Below are 14,588 nucleotides of genomic sequence, written 5' to 3'. Positions count from 1 at the left end.
TTTGGGAGAGAACTGAGAACTATCTAGGACAGAGAGGACGTACTTGTTTTTGTACTTTGTTATCATGTAGACTGCATTGTACAGCGCGTGTCCAGTACGATAAATGTCTCTTTAAAACCGAATACCAAGAAAATGTGTTCATTGGTTTGTGTTCTAAAACCTACTTTTGTGAGGGAGACAGTGGAAACAAATTTAGTTCAAAAGGTTTAAACAAAAACCGCAAAACAAACTGACAAAAGAGTCTTACCAACAGGTGCTTATAACGCAAGAAAGTGGTGGCGATACAAACACTGGTTTGAAGCCGGACAGACGGAAAGTCTATGTTCACTTATTCTCAAACCCGAAAGTCACTCTCGTTTTTCTACATCAAGCGTGTGATCGCCTCTGATGGGGTTTGCCTACACCCGTCTAACGGGTCTCTTTCCTTTTTGACTGTGATACCCCTCTAATGGGTCTCTTTCTTTTTTTGACTGTGATACCTCCGCCTGTGATATTGTTAGCATTCCAATGCCAAACAACTTTGTCGTTTTTGTAAATAAATTTGTTAAACCATGTTTTGCTTCTGTAAATAATGCTCGTATTGTTTAATCCCAAAACCCCCAATGTGGCTTTGACATGCCCTGTCAAAACGGTCCCAAGCCCGTGAAAACACAGAGGGAGGGTAAACACCCATATGCGACTCTTTTGACAGTGACATTGAAATGTTAACACTTTTCTGGCTGACTATTGGGGTGCAAAGGTACCCAAAGCAAAACGCCGCAACAACAACAAAAAATAAAAATAACCACCTATGTTAGCCGGTGTACTAATAAGAACCTGTAAGTAAAAACCGCTGCCGTCAATCAAACACCCCCAGGGTGTTATGTCACAGGATTACTGTCATTATCCCAGCTGCGTTAAGCACCAATAGAAAGGAGGGGGCAGTAATCCTGTGACATAACACCCCTGGGGGTGGTCATTAGTACAGACCAACAGGTACAGGCACATGAAATAACATGACAAAATATGAACTCAATAAAACCGTTTGAACTCAATCCCTCTTTATCACTTCTTAAAACCACAGGCACCTTAACCTATAACCTTATGGCACCCACCCTTGCGCATTGCGGAAAAGGGGTGGTTTATGCCTATCTATACTGTACTATACTACTCCGACCGGTTATACGACGCACTGCACAACATAAATAGCGGACATCTTGTCTTAGATATCTGTCTGCTATGTTTAAAGTTTACAGTGTTAGTCGATTCAACTTATGCGATAAACATTAGCGATATTCAAATGCTTATTCCATTTACCTGTTAAGTGCTTTACTCGGGCTTCCTTTCTCCCGGTAGATTCCTGTGACAACCCCTCCCTGTCCCTGGACAGTGGTTAAGTGTAACGATATCTTCGTTGCAATTCACAACATCAACTCTCTCGGTCAGTGAGCTGAATTTACAGTACGTGCACCACACTTCGCTATGTCACGCTATTATCTCTGGTGAGCGCTCTAAAAGCGTGGAGGATATCACTGTCAAACTTTGCCTGTTAGTGCTATTCGTGATTTCCTTCACAAATGAAACTTAGTATAATTTCAAATGGATACATGCCCGAGGCATGACTGAAAGCCTTAGGGGCTCCGTGCACCTTGAAGTGTCAAGCACAGTAACTTAAAGACTCGCTCCCTATTAAGAGCTGATTTTCTGATTTGTTTTAAGGTCGTAAAATAAGGGTTCCACTGTACGGATTTATGGTTAACCCAACATGCGATGCGTCAAGTGCGAGGTCACTGAGAGTGTGCCTGATACAGGACTAACACTCGCTTCTTATCTCATCGTGCACACAAGAGAAAGTCGGCAGTGCTTTGTGTGAGTGTGAAGTTTTCACTTCAACAGACAGACTGTCTCGCCCATTCATCAGTGGTCTTTGGCGTGTGATCGTTGATTGTCCGGCAGCAAACACCGGACACACCTGCACGCCTTTACTTGGATTGGCACGAGGTCTTATCCACGAGAAATTGACGAAAGAAGCTAAGACAAGGAATAGACAAAACAGAGTTCGAAACAAGAACGTTAGGACAGCCAAACCCACACTCCTATCTTCCAAGATGGAGACGGTTTCTGACCCAGGTTACAGTGCGACTGTGGCCGTGTTGCTCGGAGTTATCGCCGTCACCCTGGTGTACCTCAGGTTCAAATCCACCAGCTCCAAAAAGCTGGCGCCGGGGCCGCGCGGTCTGGACGCGCTGCGTGGCATGGTGAACGCACTGCGGGAAGGCAGTCTCAACAGACAGGCCGAGCAGTGGAGCCGCCAGTACGGACCGCTCGTGCTGTGTCGTAGCGCTGTCGGGGACCTGTGTGTGCTCAACTCGCCGCGCCTCGTCAGGGAGATGTACGCGGGCAAGGACTTGGAGCACCTCACCAACAACAGGCCCATGACCTTTACAGGATGGTTTGCTTTGTTTGACTTCAAGGACGTCATTACCAGCAGTCCGCAGTACAGGCCGGAGTGGTCCAAGATGAGGAAGATGTTCCATCAGGCCATCAAGGTAGGTCACCAAGATGAGGAAGATGTTCCATCAGGCCATCAAGGTAGGTCACCAAGATGAGAAAGATGTTCCATCAGGCCATCAAGGTAGGTCACCAAGATGAGAAAGATGTTCCATCAGGCCATCAAGGTAGGTCACCAAGATGAGAAAGATGTTCCATCAGGCCATCAAGGTAGGTCACCAAGATGAGAAAGATGTTCCATCAGGCCATCAAGGTAGGTCACCAAGATGGGCGGGGATATAGCTCAGTTGGTAGCGCGCTGGATTTGTATTCAGTTGGCCGCTGTCAGCGTGAGTTCGATCCCAGGTTCGGCGGAAATTTATTTCAGAGTCAACTTTGTGTGCAGACTCTCTTCGGTGTCCGAACCCTCCCCCCGTGTACACTACATTGGGTGTGCACGTTAAAGATCCCACGATTGACAAAAGGGTCTTTCCTGGCAAAATTGCTTAGGCACAGTTAATAATTGTCTACCTATACCCGTGTGACTTGGAATAATAGGCCGTGAAAGGTAAATATGCGTCGAAATGGCTGCAATCTACTGGCCGTATAAAATTTCATCTCACACGGCATCACTGCAGAGCGCCTAGAACTGTACCCACGGAATATGCGCGATATAAGCGTCATTGATTGATTGATTGATTGATGAGAAAGATGTTCCATCAGGCCATCAAGGTAGGTCACCAAGATGAGAAAGATGTTCCATCAGGCCATCAAGGTAGGTCACCAAGATGAGAAAGATTTTCCATCAGGCCATCAAGGTAGGTCACCAAGATGAGAAAGATTTTCCATCAGGCCATCAAGGTAGGTCACCAAGATGAGAAAGATTTTCCATCAGGCCATCAAGGTAGGTCACCAAGATGAGAAAGATGTTCCATCAGGCCATCAAGGTAGGTCACCAAGATGAGAAAGATTTCCATCAGGCCATCAAGGTAGGTCACCAAGAGGAGAAAGATGTTCCATCAGGCCATCAAGGTAGGTCACCAAGATGAGAAAGATTTTCCATCAGGCCATCAAGGTAGGTCACCAAGATGAGAAAGATTTTCCATCAGGCCATCAAGGTAGGTCACCAAGATGAGAAAGATGTTCCATCAGGCCATCAAGGTAGGTCACCAAGATGAGGAAGATGTTCCATCAGGCCATCAGGGACTGGGTGGCCGAGTGGTAACGCACTTGCGCTCGGAAGCGAGAGGTTGCGTGTTCAGGCCTGGGTCAGGCCGCAATTTTCTCCCCCCTTTCCGAACCTAGGTGGTGGGTTCAAGTGCTAGTCTTTCGGATGAGACGAAAAACCGAGGTCCCTTCGTGTACACTACATTGGGGTGTGCACGTTAAAGATCCCACGATTGACAAAAGGGTCTTTCCTGGCAAAATTGTATAGGCATAGATAAAAATGTCCATCAAATACCCGTGGGACTTGGAATTAAGTAAACAAATTCCATCTCACACGGCATTAAGTCTCAGGAAACATGAATACACGCATGCAGGAAAAAAAAAATGGGTAGCGCCGTATATATGGCAGCTCGCTTTCCCCGGGGAGAAAGCAGCCCGAATTTCCATGAGGGTAACCTCACTGGACTATAAATCTTATCCAATCCAATCCAATCCAAGGTAGGTCACCAAGATGAGGAAGATGTTCCATCAGGCCATCAAGGTAGGTCACCAGCCTTTGAATGTCAGTTAGCAGACGAGCTTAACCCTGTCCAACCCCGTTTAACCATGACTGACCCTATAACTGTCTTGCGTCTACTTGCACCAGGAACGCGTGCACTCTGACCAGTAGTGTTCCACTTTTGAACACATTTCTGCAATAAGTTTTGAACACCCTGTAATATAAACTTAGCAAATAAATTATTGCGACAAATCTCGCACCCCAATTAAAGCATTTATTACCGTGTTATTTCACTCAGACTTTCTATGCCGTTTAAGGCCGTCCACTTTACTATCTGGATCACCTTTCGGATACAAGATTTCTTTAACAGGGATTACGTGACCACCGCTCAAATAAGGGGACCCCTAAAATCGACGTGACGAAAACGTAAGGGACCAATTCAAAATCATCATAATAGGCCCAACTTGGCAATCAGAAATTTATACCAAGAGCATGTTGTTTTGTTTAGCTAGCTTGCGTATTTCGTGTGCTATGCGATTCCTAGTGATGCTGATGTCGTTTGCATGAGGGGTCAACAACGAGAGATGTTGCGTCAATTTTGAGGAGCACCATTACAAAAAGCACTGTCATTTAGCAATAACGTTGTGGATTTCCTATACATACTATTACTAGACGTATATTAAGATATTTTATCCTACATACGTTAGAGAGATACTCGTGAGATAATAATCGTTCAAATCACACGTGTGTATATCATGTAAATGAGGTCATGTCAAGCAAGTCTGGCAGGGACCTGTTTTTCCACTGCTTATGATGCCAAAGTCACCGAGACAAACGTCATTATAGAAACAAAATTTGCGCTCGCTAATTACCCTCGATGAATTGTTAGAACTAACACGTCACGTCACACTTTCAGAGTGACGTTTCTTTGCTTTGGCGTAGTAGATTGCTCGAGGCTTTAGATGGGATCGAGGTTCCAAAACAAGCATCTTCAATTTAGCTGCCTCGACTGCAAGACATTTTCAGTAAAATACACGTAAGTACAGTATGTCGGAAAAACAGAATACTACATGGCTTACTGTATCGTACCAGATTTACGCTCGTTGCTTTTTCAAATCGCGAACAGCTCGCTTTCGCTCGCAGTTCAATATTTTAAAAAACAACTCGTGTAAATCTGGTACGACACAGCAAGCCATGTAGTATTCTCTATTGTTCAGATGTTATGCAATGTGCCCGAACTAGTTTTAAAACCCGTCATATGATTGTTCACCTATGGCCAAAAAGTGCATGACTTCGTATGTCTACAGACACATGATTGACGCAAGTACTTCCCGGCGCAGGAGAACAAGAGTATGACTGTGCACTGGATTTTTACTCCAAACCAAAGAAACTGCTGTGAAGTGTTAGCAGAATTGAATGATTTCCACGGAACTATACAACCGCGCATTATAATCACTCACCTGCGCAGGTAGACTGACAGCGTGATTAGGATTCGATCAAACTGTGGCAAAAAAGCACCTCTTTGTTTGAAAAACTAAAGAAAAGGAGGAAGAAATACGTTTGCGGTCATGAATAAGCTCTCTGAACATCGCATTTTTCTTGATCCGCCCACTATTGTTAATATCCACTGAGACTCGGCATGTAATCTCTACGGATATATACCCCCCCCCCCCCAAAAAAAAAAAAAAAAAAAAAAGAAGAGAGAAAGAAAAGAAATCTGTTTCCGTTTGTTGTGTACAATGTTGCTGGACAGAAAGTGCACGTGTCACCGTCGACTACCCACGGCATTTTAATACGTCATTGTGTGTGACGTATAGTTCTACGGGGATAGGATGTAGAGCTGAGATCATGACGTCACATTAATACGTCATTGTGTGTGACGTACAGTTCTACGGGGATAGGATGTAGAGCTGAGATCATATCGTCACATTAATACGTCATTGTGTGTGACGTAAAGTTCTACGGGTATAGGATGTAAAGCCGGCTGAGATCATGACGTCACATTAATACGTCATTGTGTGTGACGTGCAGTTCTACGGGGACGGGGTGGAGAGGATGGAGAGCAGAGTGCAGGAAGAGTTACACCGCCTGGTGACAGAGCTAGAGGCAGACTGCGGGAAGGATGTAGACATCGATCACGTGATCTCCGCTTCCATCATGCGCATCGTCCTCACACTGGTAAGTTTCAGCTCACTCTCACCCCAACCCCCAACTATGTGTGTGTGTGTGCTCGCGCGTTTGCGTGTGTGCATGCGCGTGTGTGTTTGTGTGTGGGCGCGTTCGTGCGTGCGTGGGTGTGTTTATACATGTGAAAAAGCACATGTTTTGTACTTTGAAAAGACCCTGCTCAGTCCAAAAAGCTTAAAGTGTTAATATCATAAATGTTCATTCTCCGACAACGACAGCTTTCTTTGTGTTATTAATTCTATTTATGATTTCCCGAACGCTCTCACCAATTGTAATGCTTGACCTCAGATGACAGGCGAACATCCAGTCCCCAGCCTGGTGGCGGCAGCCAAACAGTTCGATGACACGATCAATGAAATCTTCAGCCCCATTACGGACACCCTGCTGACCGCCTGCCCCTGGCTGCGTCACCTCCCCCTCCTACCCTACCACAAGCTCTGTCGTGACGTCATCCAGGCCCGGGACGCATTGATGGAGAGGCTGTTCACCCAGTCCAAGGTGAGTCGTCTTGATGGTGTGAGTCGTCTTGATGGTGTGAGTCGTCTTGATGGTGTGAGTCGTCTTGATGGTGATGGTGTGAGTCATCTTGATTGTGTGAGTCGTCTTGATGGTGTGAGTCGTCTTGATGGTGTGAGTCGTCTTGATGGTGTGAGTCGTCTTGATGGTGTGTGTCGTCTTGATGGTGTGAGTCGTCTTGATGGTGTGAGTCGTCTTGATGGTGTGAGTCGTCTTGATGGTGTGAGTCGTCTTGATGGTGTGTGTCGTCTTGATGGTGTGTGTCGTCTTGATGGTGTGTGTGTCGTCTTGATGGTGTGAGTCGTCTTGATGGTGTGAGTCGTCTTGATGGTGTGAGTCGTCTTGATGGTGTGAGTCGTCTTGATGGTGTGAGTCGTCTTGATGGTGTGAGTCGTCTTGATGGTGGGAGTCGTCTTGATGGTGGGAATCGTCTTGATGGTGGGAGTCGTCTTGATGGTGTGAGTCGTCTTGATGGTGTGAGTCGTCTTGATGGTGTGTGTGTCGTCTTGATGGTGTGTGTCGTCTTGATGGTGTGTGTCGTCTTGATGGTGTGAGTCGTCTTGATGGTGTGAGTCAGTTGTATGGGATGGGTATCAGTGTTGGTGTCAGTCAGTTGTATCAGATGGGTATCAGTATTGGTGTAAGTCAGTTGTATGGGATGGGTTTCAGTATTGGTGTAAGTCAGTTGTATCGGATGGGTATCAGTATTGGTGTGAGTCAGTTGTATGCGATGGGTATCAGTATTGGTGTCAGTCAGTTGTATCGGATGGGTATCAGCATTGGTGTAAGTCAGTTGTATCGGATGGGTATCAGTATTCATTGGTGTAAGTCAGTTGTATCGGATGGGTATCAGTATTGGTGTCAGTCAGTTGTATGGGATGGGTATCAGTATTGGTGTAAGTCAGTTGTGTCAGATGGGTATCAGTATTGGTGTGAGTCAGTTGTATGGGATGGGTATCAGTATTGGTGTAAGTCAGTTGTATGGGATGGGTATCAGTATTGGTGTGAGTCAGTTGTATGGGATGGGTATCAGTATTGGTGTAAGTCAGTTGTGTCAGATGGGTATCAGTATTGGTGTAAGTCAGTTGTATGGGATGGGTATCAGTATTGGTGTCAGTCAGTTGAATGGGATGGGTATCAGTATTGGTGTAAGTCAGTTGTGTCAGATGGGTATCAGTATTGGTGTAAGTCAGTTGTATGGGATGGGTTTCAGTATTGGTGTAAGTCAGTTGTATGGGATGGGTATCAGTATTGGTGTCAGTCAGTTGAATGGGATGGGTATCAGTATTGGTGTAAGTCAGTTGTGTCAGATGGGTATCAGTATTGGTGTAAGTCAGTTGTATGGGATGGGTATCAGTATTGGTGTAAGTCAGTTGTATGGGATGGGTATCAGTATTGGTGTAAGTCAGTTGTATGGGATGGGTATCAGTATTGGTGTAAGTCAGTTGTATGGGATGGGTATCAGTATTGGTGTAAGTCAGTTGTATGGGATGGGCATCAGTATTGGTGTAAGTCAGTTGCATGGGATGGGTATCAGTATTGGTGTAAGTCAGTTGTATGGGATGGGTATCAGTATTGGTGTGAGTCAGTTGAATGGGATGGGTATCAGTATTGGTGTAAGTCAGTTGTGTCAGATGGGTATCAGTATTGGTGTAAGTCAGTTGTATGGGATGGGTATCAGTATTGGTGTAAGTCAGTTGTGTCAGATGGGTATCAGTATTGGTGTAAGTCAGTTGTATGGGATGGGTATCAGTATTGGTGTAAATCAGTTGTATCAGATGGGTATCAGTGTTGGTGTCAGTCAGTTGTATCAGATGGGTATCAGTATTGGTGTAAGTCAGATGGGTATCAGTATTGGTGTAAGTCAGTTGTATGGGATGGGTATCAGTATTGGTGTAAGTCAGTTGTATGGGATGGGTATCAGTATTGGTGTGAGTCAGTTGTATGGGATGGGTATCAGTATTGGTGTAAGTCAGTTGTGTCAGATGGGTATCAGTATTGGTGTAAGTAAGTTGTATGGGATGGGTATCAGTATTGGTGTAAGTCAGTTGTATGGGATGGGTATCAGTATTGGTGTAAATCAGTTGTATGGGATGGGTATTAGTATTTGTGTAAGTCAGTTGTATGGGATGGGTATCAGTATTGGTGTAAGTCAGTTGTATGGGATGGGTATCAGTATTGGTGTCAGTCAGTTGTATGGGATGGGTATCAGTATTGGTGTAAGTCAGTTGTATGGGATGGGTATCAGTATTGGTGTAAGTCAGTTGTATGGGATGGGTATCAGTATTGGTGTGAGTCAGTTGTATGGGATGGGTATCAGTATTGGTGTAAGTCAGTTGTGTCAGATGGGTATCAGTATTGGTGTAAGTCAGTTGTATGGGATGGGTATCAGTATTGGTGTAAGTCAGTTGTATGGGATGGGTATCAGTATTCGTGTCAGTCAGTTGTATGGGATGGGTATTAGTATTTGTGTAAGTCAGTTGTATGGGATGGGTATCAGTATTGGTGTAAGTCAGTTGTATGGGATGGGTATCAGTATTGGTGTCAGTCAGTTGTATGGGATGGGTATCAGTATTGGTGTAAGTCAGTTGTATGGGATGGGTATCAGTATTGGTGTAAGTCAGTTGTATGGGATGGGTATCAGTATTGGTGTAAGTCAGTTGTATGGGATGGGTATCATTATTGGTGTGAGTCAGTTGTATCGGATGGGTATCAGTATTGGTGTAAGTCAGTTGTATGGGATGGGTATCAGTATTGGTGTCAGTCAGTTGTGTGGGATGGGTATCAGTATTGGTGTAAGTCAGTTGTATGGGATGGGTATCAGCATTGGTGTAAGTCAGTTGTATGGGATGGGTATCAGTATTGGTGTAAGTCAGTTGTATGGGATGGGTATCATTATTGGTGTGAGTCAGTTGTATCGGATGGGTATCAGTATTGGTGTCAGTCAGTTGTATCGGATGGGTATCAGTATTGGTGTAAGTCAGTTGTGTCAGATGGGTATCAGTATTGGTGTAAGTCAGTTGAATGGGATGGGTATCAGTATTGGTGTAAGTCAGTTGTATGGGATGGGTATCAGTATTGGTGTAAGTCAGTTGTATGGGATGGGTATCAGTATTGGTGTCAGTCAGTTGAATGGGATGGGTATCAGTATTGGTGTCAGTCAGTTGTATGGGATGGGTATCAGTATTGGTGTAAGTCAGTTGTATGGGATGGGTATCAGTATTGGTGTGAGTCAGTTGTATGGGATGGGTATCAGTATTGGTGTAAGTCAGTTGTGTCAGATGGGTATCAGTATTGGTGTAAGTCAGTTGTGTCAGATGGGTATCAGTATTGGTGTAAGTCAGTTGTATGGGATGGGTATCAGTATTGGTGTAAGTCAGTTGTATCGGATGGGTATCAGTATTGGTGTAAGTCAGTTGTATCGGATGGGTATCAGTATTGGTGTAAGTCAGTTGTATGGGATGGGTATCAGTATTGGTGTAAGTCAGTTGTGTCAGATGGGTATCAGTATTGGTCTAAGTCAGTTGTATAGGATGGGTATCAGTATTGGTGTAAGTCAGTTGCATAGGATGGGTATCAGTATTGGTGTAAGTCAGTTGTGTCAGATGGGTATCAGTATTGGTGTAAGTCAGTTGTATAGGATGGGTATCAGTATTGGTGTAAGTCAGTTGTGTCAGATGGGTATCAGTATTGGTGTAAGTCAGTTGTATAGGATGGCTATCAGTATTGGTGTAAGTCAGTTGTGTCAGATGGGTATCAGTATTGGTGTAAGTCAGTTGTATTGGATGGGTATCAGTATTGGTGTAAGTCAGTTGTATGGGATGGGTATCAGTATTGGTGTAAGTCAGTTGTATCGGATGGGTATCAGTATTGGTGTAAGTCAGTTGTATCGGATGGGTATCAGTATTGGTGTAAGTCAGTTGTATGGGATGGGTATCAGTATTGGTGTAAGTCAGTTGTATCAGATGGGTATCAGTATTGGTGTAAGTCAGTTGTATGGGATGGGTATCAGTATTGGTGTGAGTCAGTTGTATGGGATGGGTATCAGTATTGGTGTCAGTCAGTTGTATCAGATGGGTATCAGTATTGGTGTCAGTCAGTTGTATGGGATGGGTATCAGTATTGGTGTCAGTCAGTTGTATGGGATGGGTATCAGTATTGGTGTAAGTCAGTTGTATGTGATGGGTATCAGTATTGGTCTAAGTCAGTTGTATCGGATGGGTATCAGTATTGGTGTCAGTCAGTTGTATGGGATGGGTATCAGTATTGGTGTAAGTCAGTTGTATGGGATGGGTATCAGTATTCATTGGTCTAAGTCAGTTGTATCGGATGGGTATCAGTATTGGTGTAAGTCAGTTGTATGGGATGGGTATCAGTATTCGTGTCAGTCAGTTGTATGGGATGGGTATCAGTATTGGTGTAAGTCAGTTGTATGGGATGGGTATCAGTATTGGTGTAAGTCAGTTGTATGGGATGGGTATCAGTATTGGTGTAAGTCAGTTGTATGGGATGGGTATGAGTATTCATTGGTGTAAGTCAGTTGTATCAAATGGGTATCAGTATTGGTGTAAGTCAGTTGTATAGGATGGGTATCAGTATTCATTGGTGTCAGTCAGTTGTATCGGATGAGTATCAGTATTGGTGTCAGTCAGTTGTATGGGATGGGTATCAGTATTCGTGTCAGTCAGTTGTATGGGATGGGTATCAGTATTGGTGTAAGTCAGTTGTATTGGGATGGGTATCAGTATTGGTGTAAGTCAGTTGTATGGGATGGGTATCAGTATTGGTGTAAGTCAGTTGTGTCAGATGGGTATCAGTATTGGTGTCAGTCAGTTGTATGGGATGGGTATCAGTATTGGTGTAAGTCAGTTGTATGGGATGGGTATCAGTATTGGTGTAAGTCAGTTGTATCAGATGGATATCAGTATTGGTGTGAGTCAGTTGTATGGGATGGGTATCAGTATTGGTGTAAGTCAGTTGTATGGGATGGGTATCAGTATTGGTGTCAGTCAGTTGTGTCAGATGGGTATCAGTATTGGTGTAAGTCAGTTGTATGGGATGGGTATCAGTATTGGTGTAAGTCAGTTGTATGGGATGGGTATCAGTATTGGTGTGAGTCAGTTGTATGGGATGGGTATCAGTATTGGTGTAAGTCAGTTGTATCAGATGGGTATCAGTATTGGTGTAAGTCAGTTGTATGGGATGGGTATCAGTATTGGTGTAAGTCAGTTGTATGGGATGGGTATCAGTATTGGTGTAAGTCAGTTGTGTCAGATGGGTATCAGTATTGGTGTAAGTCAGTTGTGTCAGATGGGTATCATTATTGGTGTAAGTCAGTTGTATGGGATGGGTATCAGTATTGGTGTCAGTCAGTTGTATGGCATGGGTATCAGTATTGGTGTAAGTCAGTTGTATGGGATGGGTATCAGTATTGGTGTAAGTCAGTTGTATGGGATGGGTATCAGTATTGGTGTGAGTCAGTTGTATGGGATGGGTATCAGTATTGGTGTAAGTCAGTTGTGTCAGATGGGTATCAGTATTGGTGTAAGTCAGTTGTGTCAGATGGGTATCAGTATTGGTGTAAGTCAGTTGTATGGGATGGGTATCAGTATTGGTGTAAGTCAGTTGTATGGGATGGGAATCGGTATTGGTGTAAGTCAGTTGTATGGGATGGGTATCAGTATTGGTCTAAGTCAGTTGTGTCAGATGGGTATCAGTATTGGTGTAAGTCAGTTGTGTCAGATGGGTATCAGTATTGGTTTAAGTCAGTTGAATGGGATGGGTATCAGTTTTGGTGTAAGTCAGTTGTATGGGATGGGTATCAGTATTGGTGTAAGTCAGTTGTATGGGATGGGTATCAGTATTGGTGTCAGTCAGTTGTATGGGATGGGTATCAGTATTGGTGTAAGTCAGTTGTGTCAGATGGGTATCAGTATTGGTGTAAGTCAGTTGTATGGGATGGGTATCAGTATTGGTGTAAGTCGGTTGTATGGGATGGGTATCAGTATTGGTGTAAGTCAGTTGTATGGGATGGGTATCAGTATTGGTGTAAGTCAGTTGTATGGGATGGGTATCAGTATTGGTGTAAGTCAGTTGTATGGGATGGGTATCATTATTGGTGTGAGTCAGTTGTATCGGATGGGTATCAGTATTGGTGTAAGTCAGTTGTATGGGATGGGTATCAGTATTGGTGTAAGTCAGTTGTGTGGGATGGGTATCAGTATTGGTGTAAGTCAGTTGTATGGGATGGGTATCAGCATTGGTGTAAGTCAGTTGTATGGGATGGGTATAAGTATTGGTGTAAGTCAGTTGTATGGGATGGGTATCATTATTGGTGTGAGTCAGTTGTATCGGATGGGTATCAGTATTGGTGTCAGTCAGTTGTATCGGATGGGTATCAGTATTGGTGTAAGTCAGTTGTGTCAGATGGGTATCAGTATTGGTGTAAGTCAGTTGAATGGGATGGGTATCAGTATTGGTGTAAGTCAGTTGTATGGGATGGGTATCAGTATTGGTGTAAGTCAGTTGTATGGGATGGGTATCAGTATTGGTGTCAGTCAGTTGAATGGGATGGGTATCAATATTGGTGTCAGTCAGTTGTATGGGATGGGTATCAGTATTGGTGTAAGTCAGTTGTATGGGATGGGTATCAGTATTGGTGTGAGTCAGTTGTATGGGATGGGTATCAGTATTGGTGTAAGTCAGTTGTGTCAGATGGGTATCAGTATTGGTGTAAGTCAGTTGTGTCAGATGGGTATCAGTATTGGTGTAAGTCAGTTGTATGGGATGGGTATCAGTATTGGTGTAAGTCAGTTGTATGGGATGGGTATGAGTATTGGTGTAAGTCAGTTGTATGGGATGGGTATCAGTATTGGTCTAAGTCAGTTGTATCGGATGGGTATCAGTATTGGTGTCAGTCAGTTGTATGGGATGGGTATCAGTATTGGTGTAAGTCAGTTGTATGGGATGGGTATCAGTATTGGTGTAAGTCAGTTGTATGGGATGGGTATCAGTATTGGTGTGAGTCAGTTGTATGGGATGGGTATCAGTATTGGTGTAAGTCAGTTGTGTCAGATGGGTATCAGTATTGGTGTAAGTCAGTTGTGTCAGATGGGTATCAGTATTGGTGTAAGTCAGTTGTATGGGATGGGTATCAGTATTGGTGTAAGTCAGTTGTATGGGATGGGTATCAGTATTCGTGTCAGTCAGTTGTATGGGATGAGTATCAGTATTGGTGTAAGTCAGTTGTATGGGATGGGTATCAGTATTGGTGTGAGTCAGTTGTATGGGATGGGTATCAGTATTGGTGTAAGTCAGTTGTATGGGATGAGTATCAGTATTGGTGTAAGTCAGTTGTGTCAGATGGGTATCAGTATTGGTGTAAGTCAGTTGTATCAAATGGGTATCAGTATTGGTGTCAGTCAGTTGTATGGGATGGGTATCAGTATTGGTGTAAGTCAGTTGTGTCAGATGGGTATCAGTATTGGTGTAAGTCAGTTGTATGGGATGGGTATCAGTATTCGTGTCAGTCAGTTGTATGGGATGAGTATCAGTATTGGTGTAAGTCAGTTGTATGGGATGGGTATCAGTATTGGTGTAAGTCAGTTGTATGGGATGGGTATCAGTATTGGTGTAAGTCAGTTGTATGGGATGAGTATCAGTATTGGTGTAAGTCAGTTGTATGGGATGGGTATCAGTATTGGTGTAAGTCAGTTGTATCAAATGGGTATCAGTATTGGTGTCAGTCAGT

At 43.9% G+C, this 14,588-nt stretch overlaps 1 protein-coding gene across 1 annotated transcript in view; it reads left to right on the top strand.

Moving 5' to 3' along the window:
* Positions 1–1,850: 1,850 nt before the first annotated feature.
* Positions 1,851–14,588, top strand: part of LOC138946723 (steroid 17-alpha-hydroxylase/17,20 lyase-like) — a 51,048-nt gene continuing 38,310 nt past the window's right edge. Inside the window, exons 1-3 of the mRNA XM_070318129.1 lie at positions 1,851–2,528; positions 6,167–6,313; positions 6,611–6,820. Of these exons, the coding sequence (XP_070174230.1) occupies positions 2,088–2,528; positions 6,167–6,313; positions 6,611–6,820 (798 nt within the window). The 5' untranslated portion in view covers positions 1,851–2,087. The remainder of the gene's footprint in view (positions 2,529–6,166; positions 6,314–6,610; positions 6,821–14,588) is intronic.

Source organism: Littorina saxatilis, linkage group LG1, assembly GCF_037325665.1.
Source record: "Littorina saxatilis isolate snail1 linkage group LG1, US_GU_Lsax_2.0, whole genome shotgun sequence".
In the NCBI taxonomy this organism is placed as follows: domain Eukaryota; kingdom Metazoa; phylum Mollusca; class Gastropoda; order Littorinimorpha; family Littorinidae; genus Littorina; species Littorina saxatilis.
This window is presented reverse-complemented; position numbering and strand designations above follow the sequence as displayed.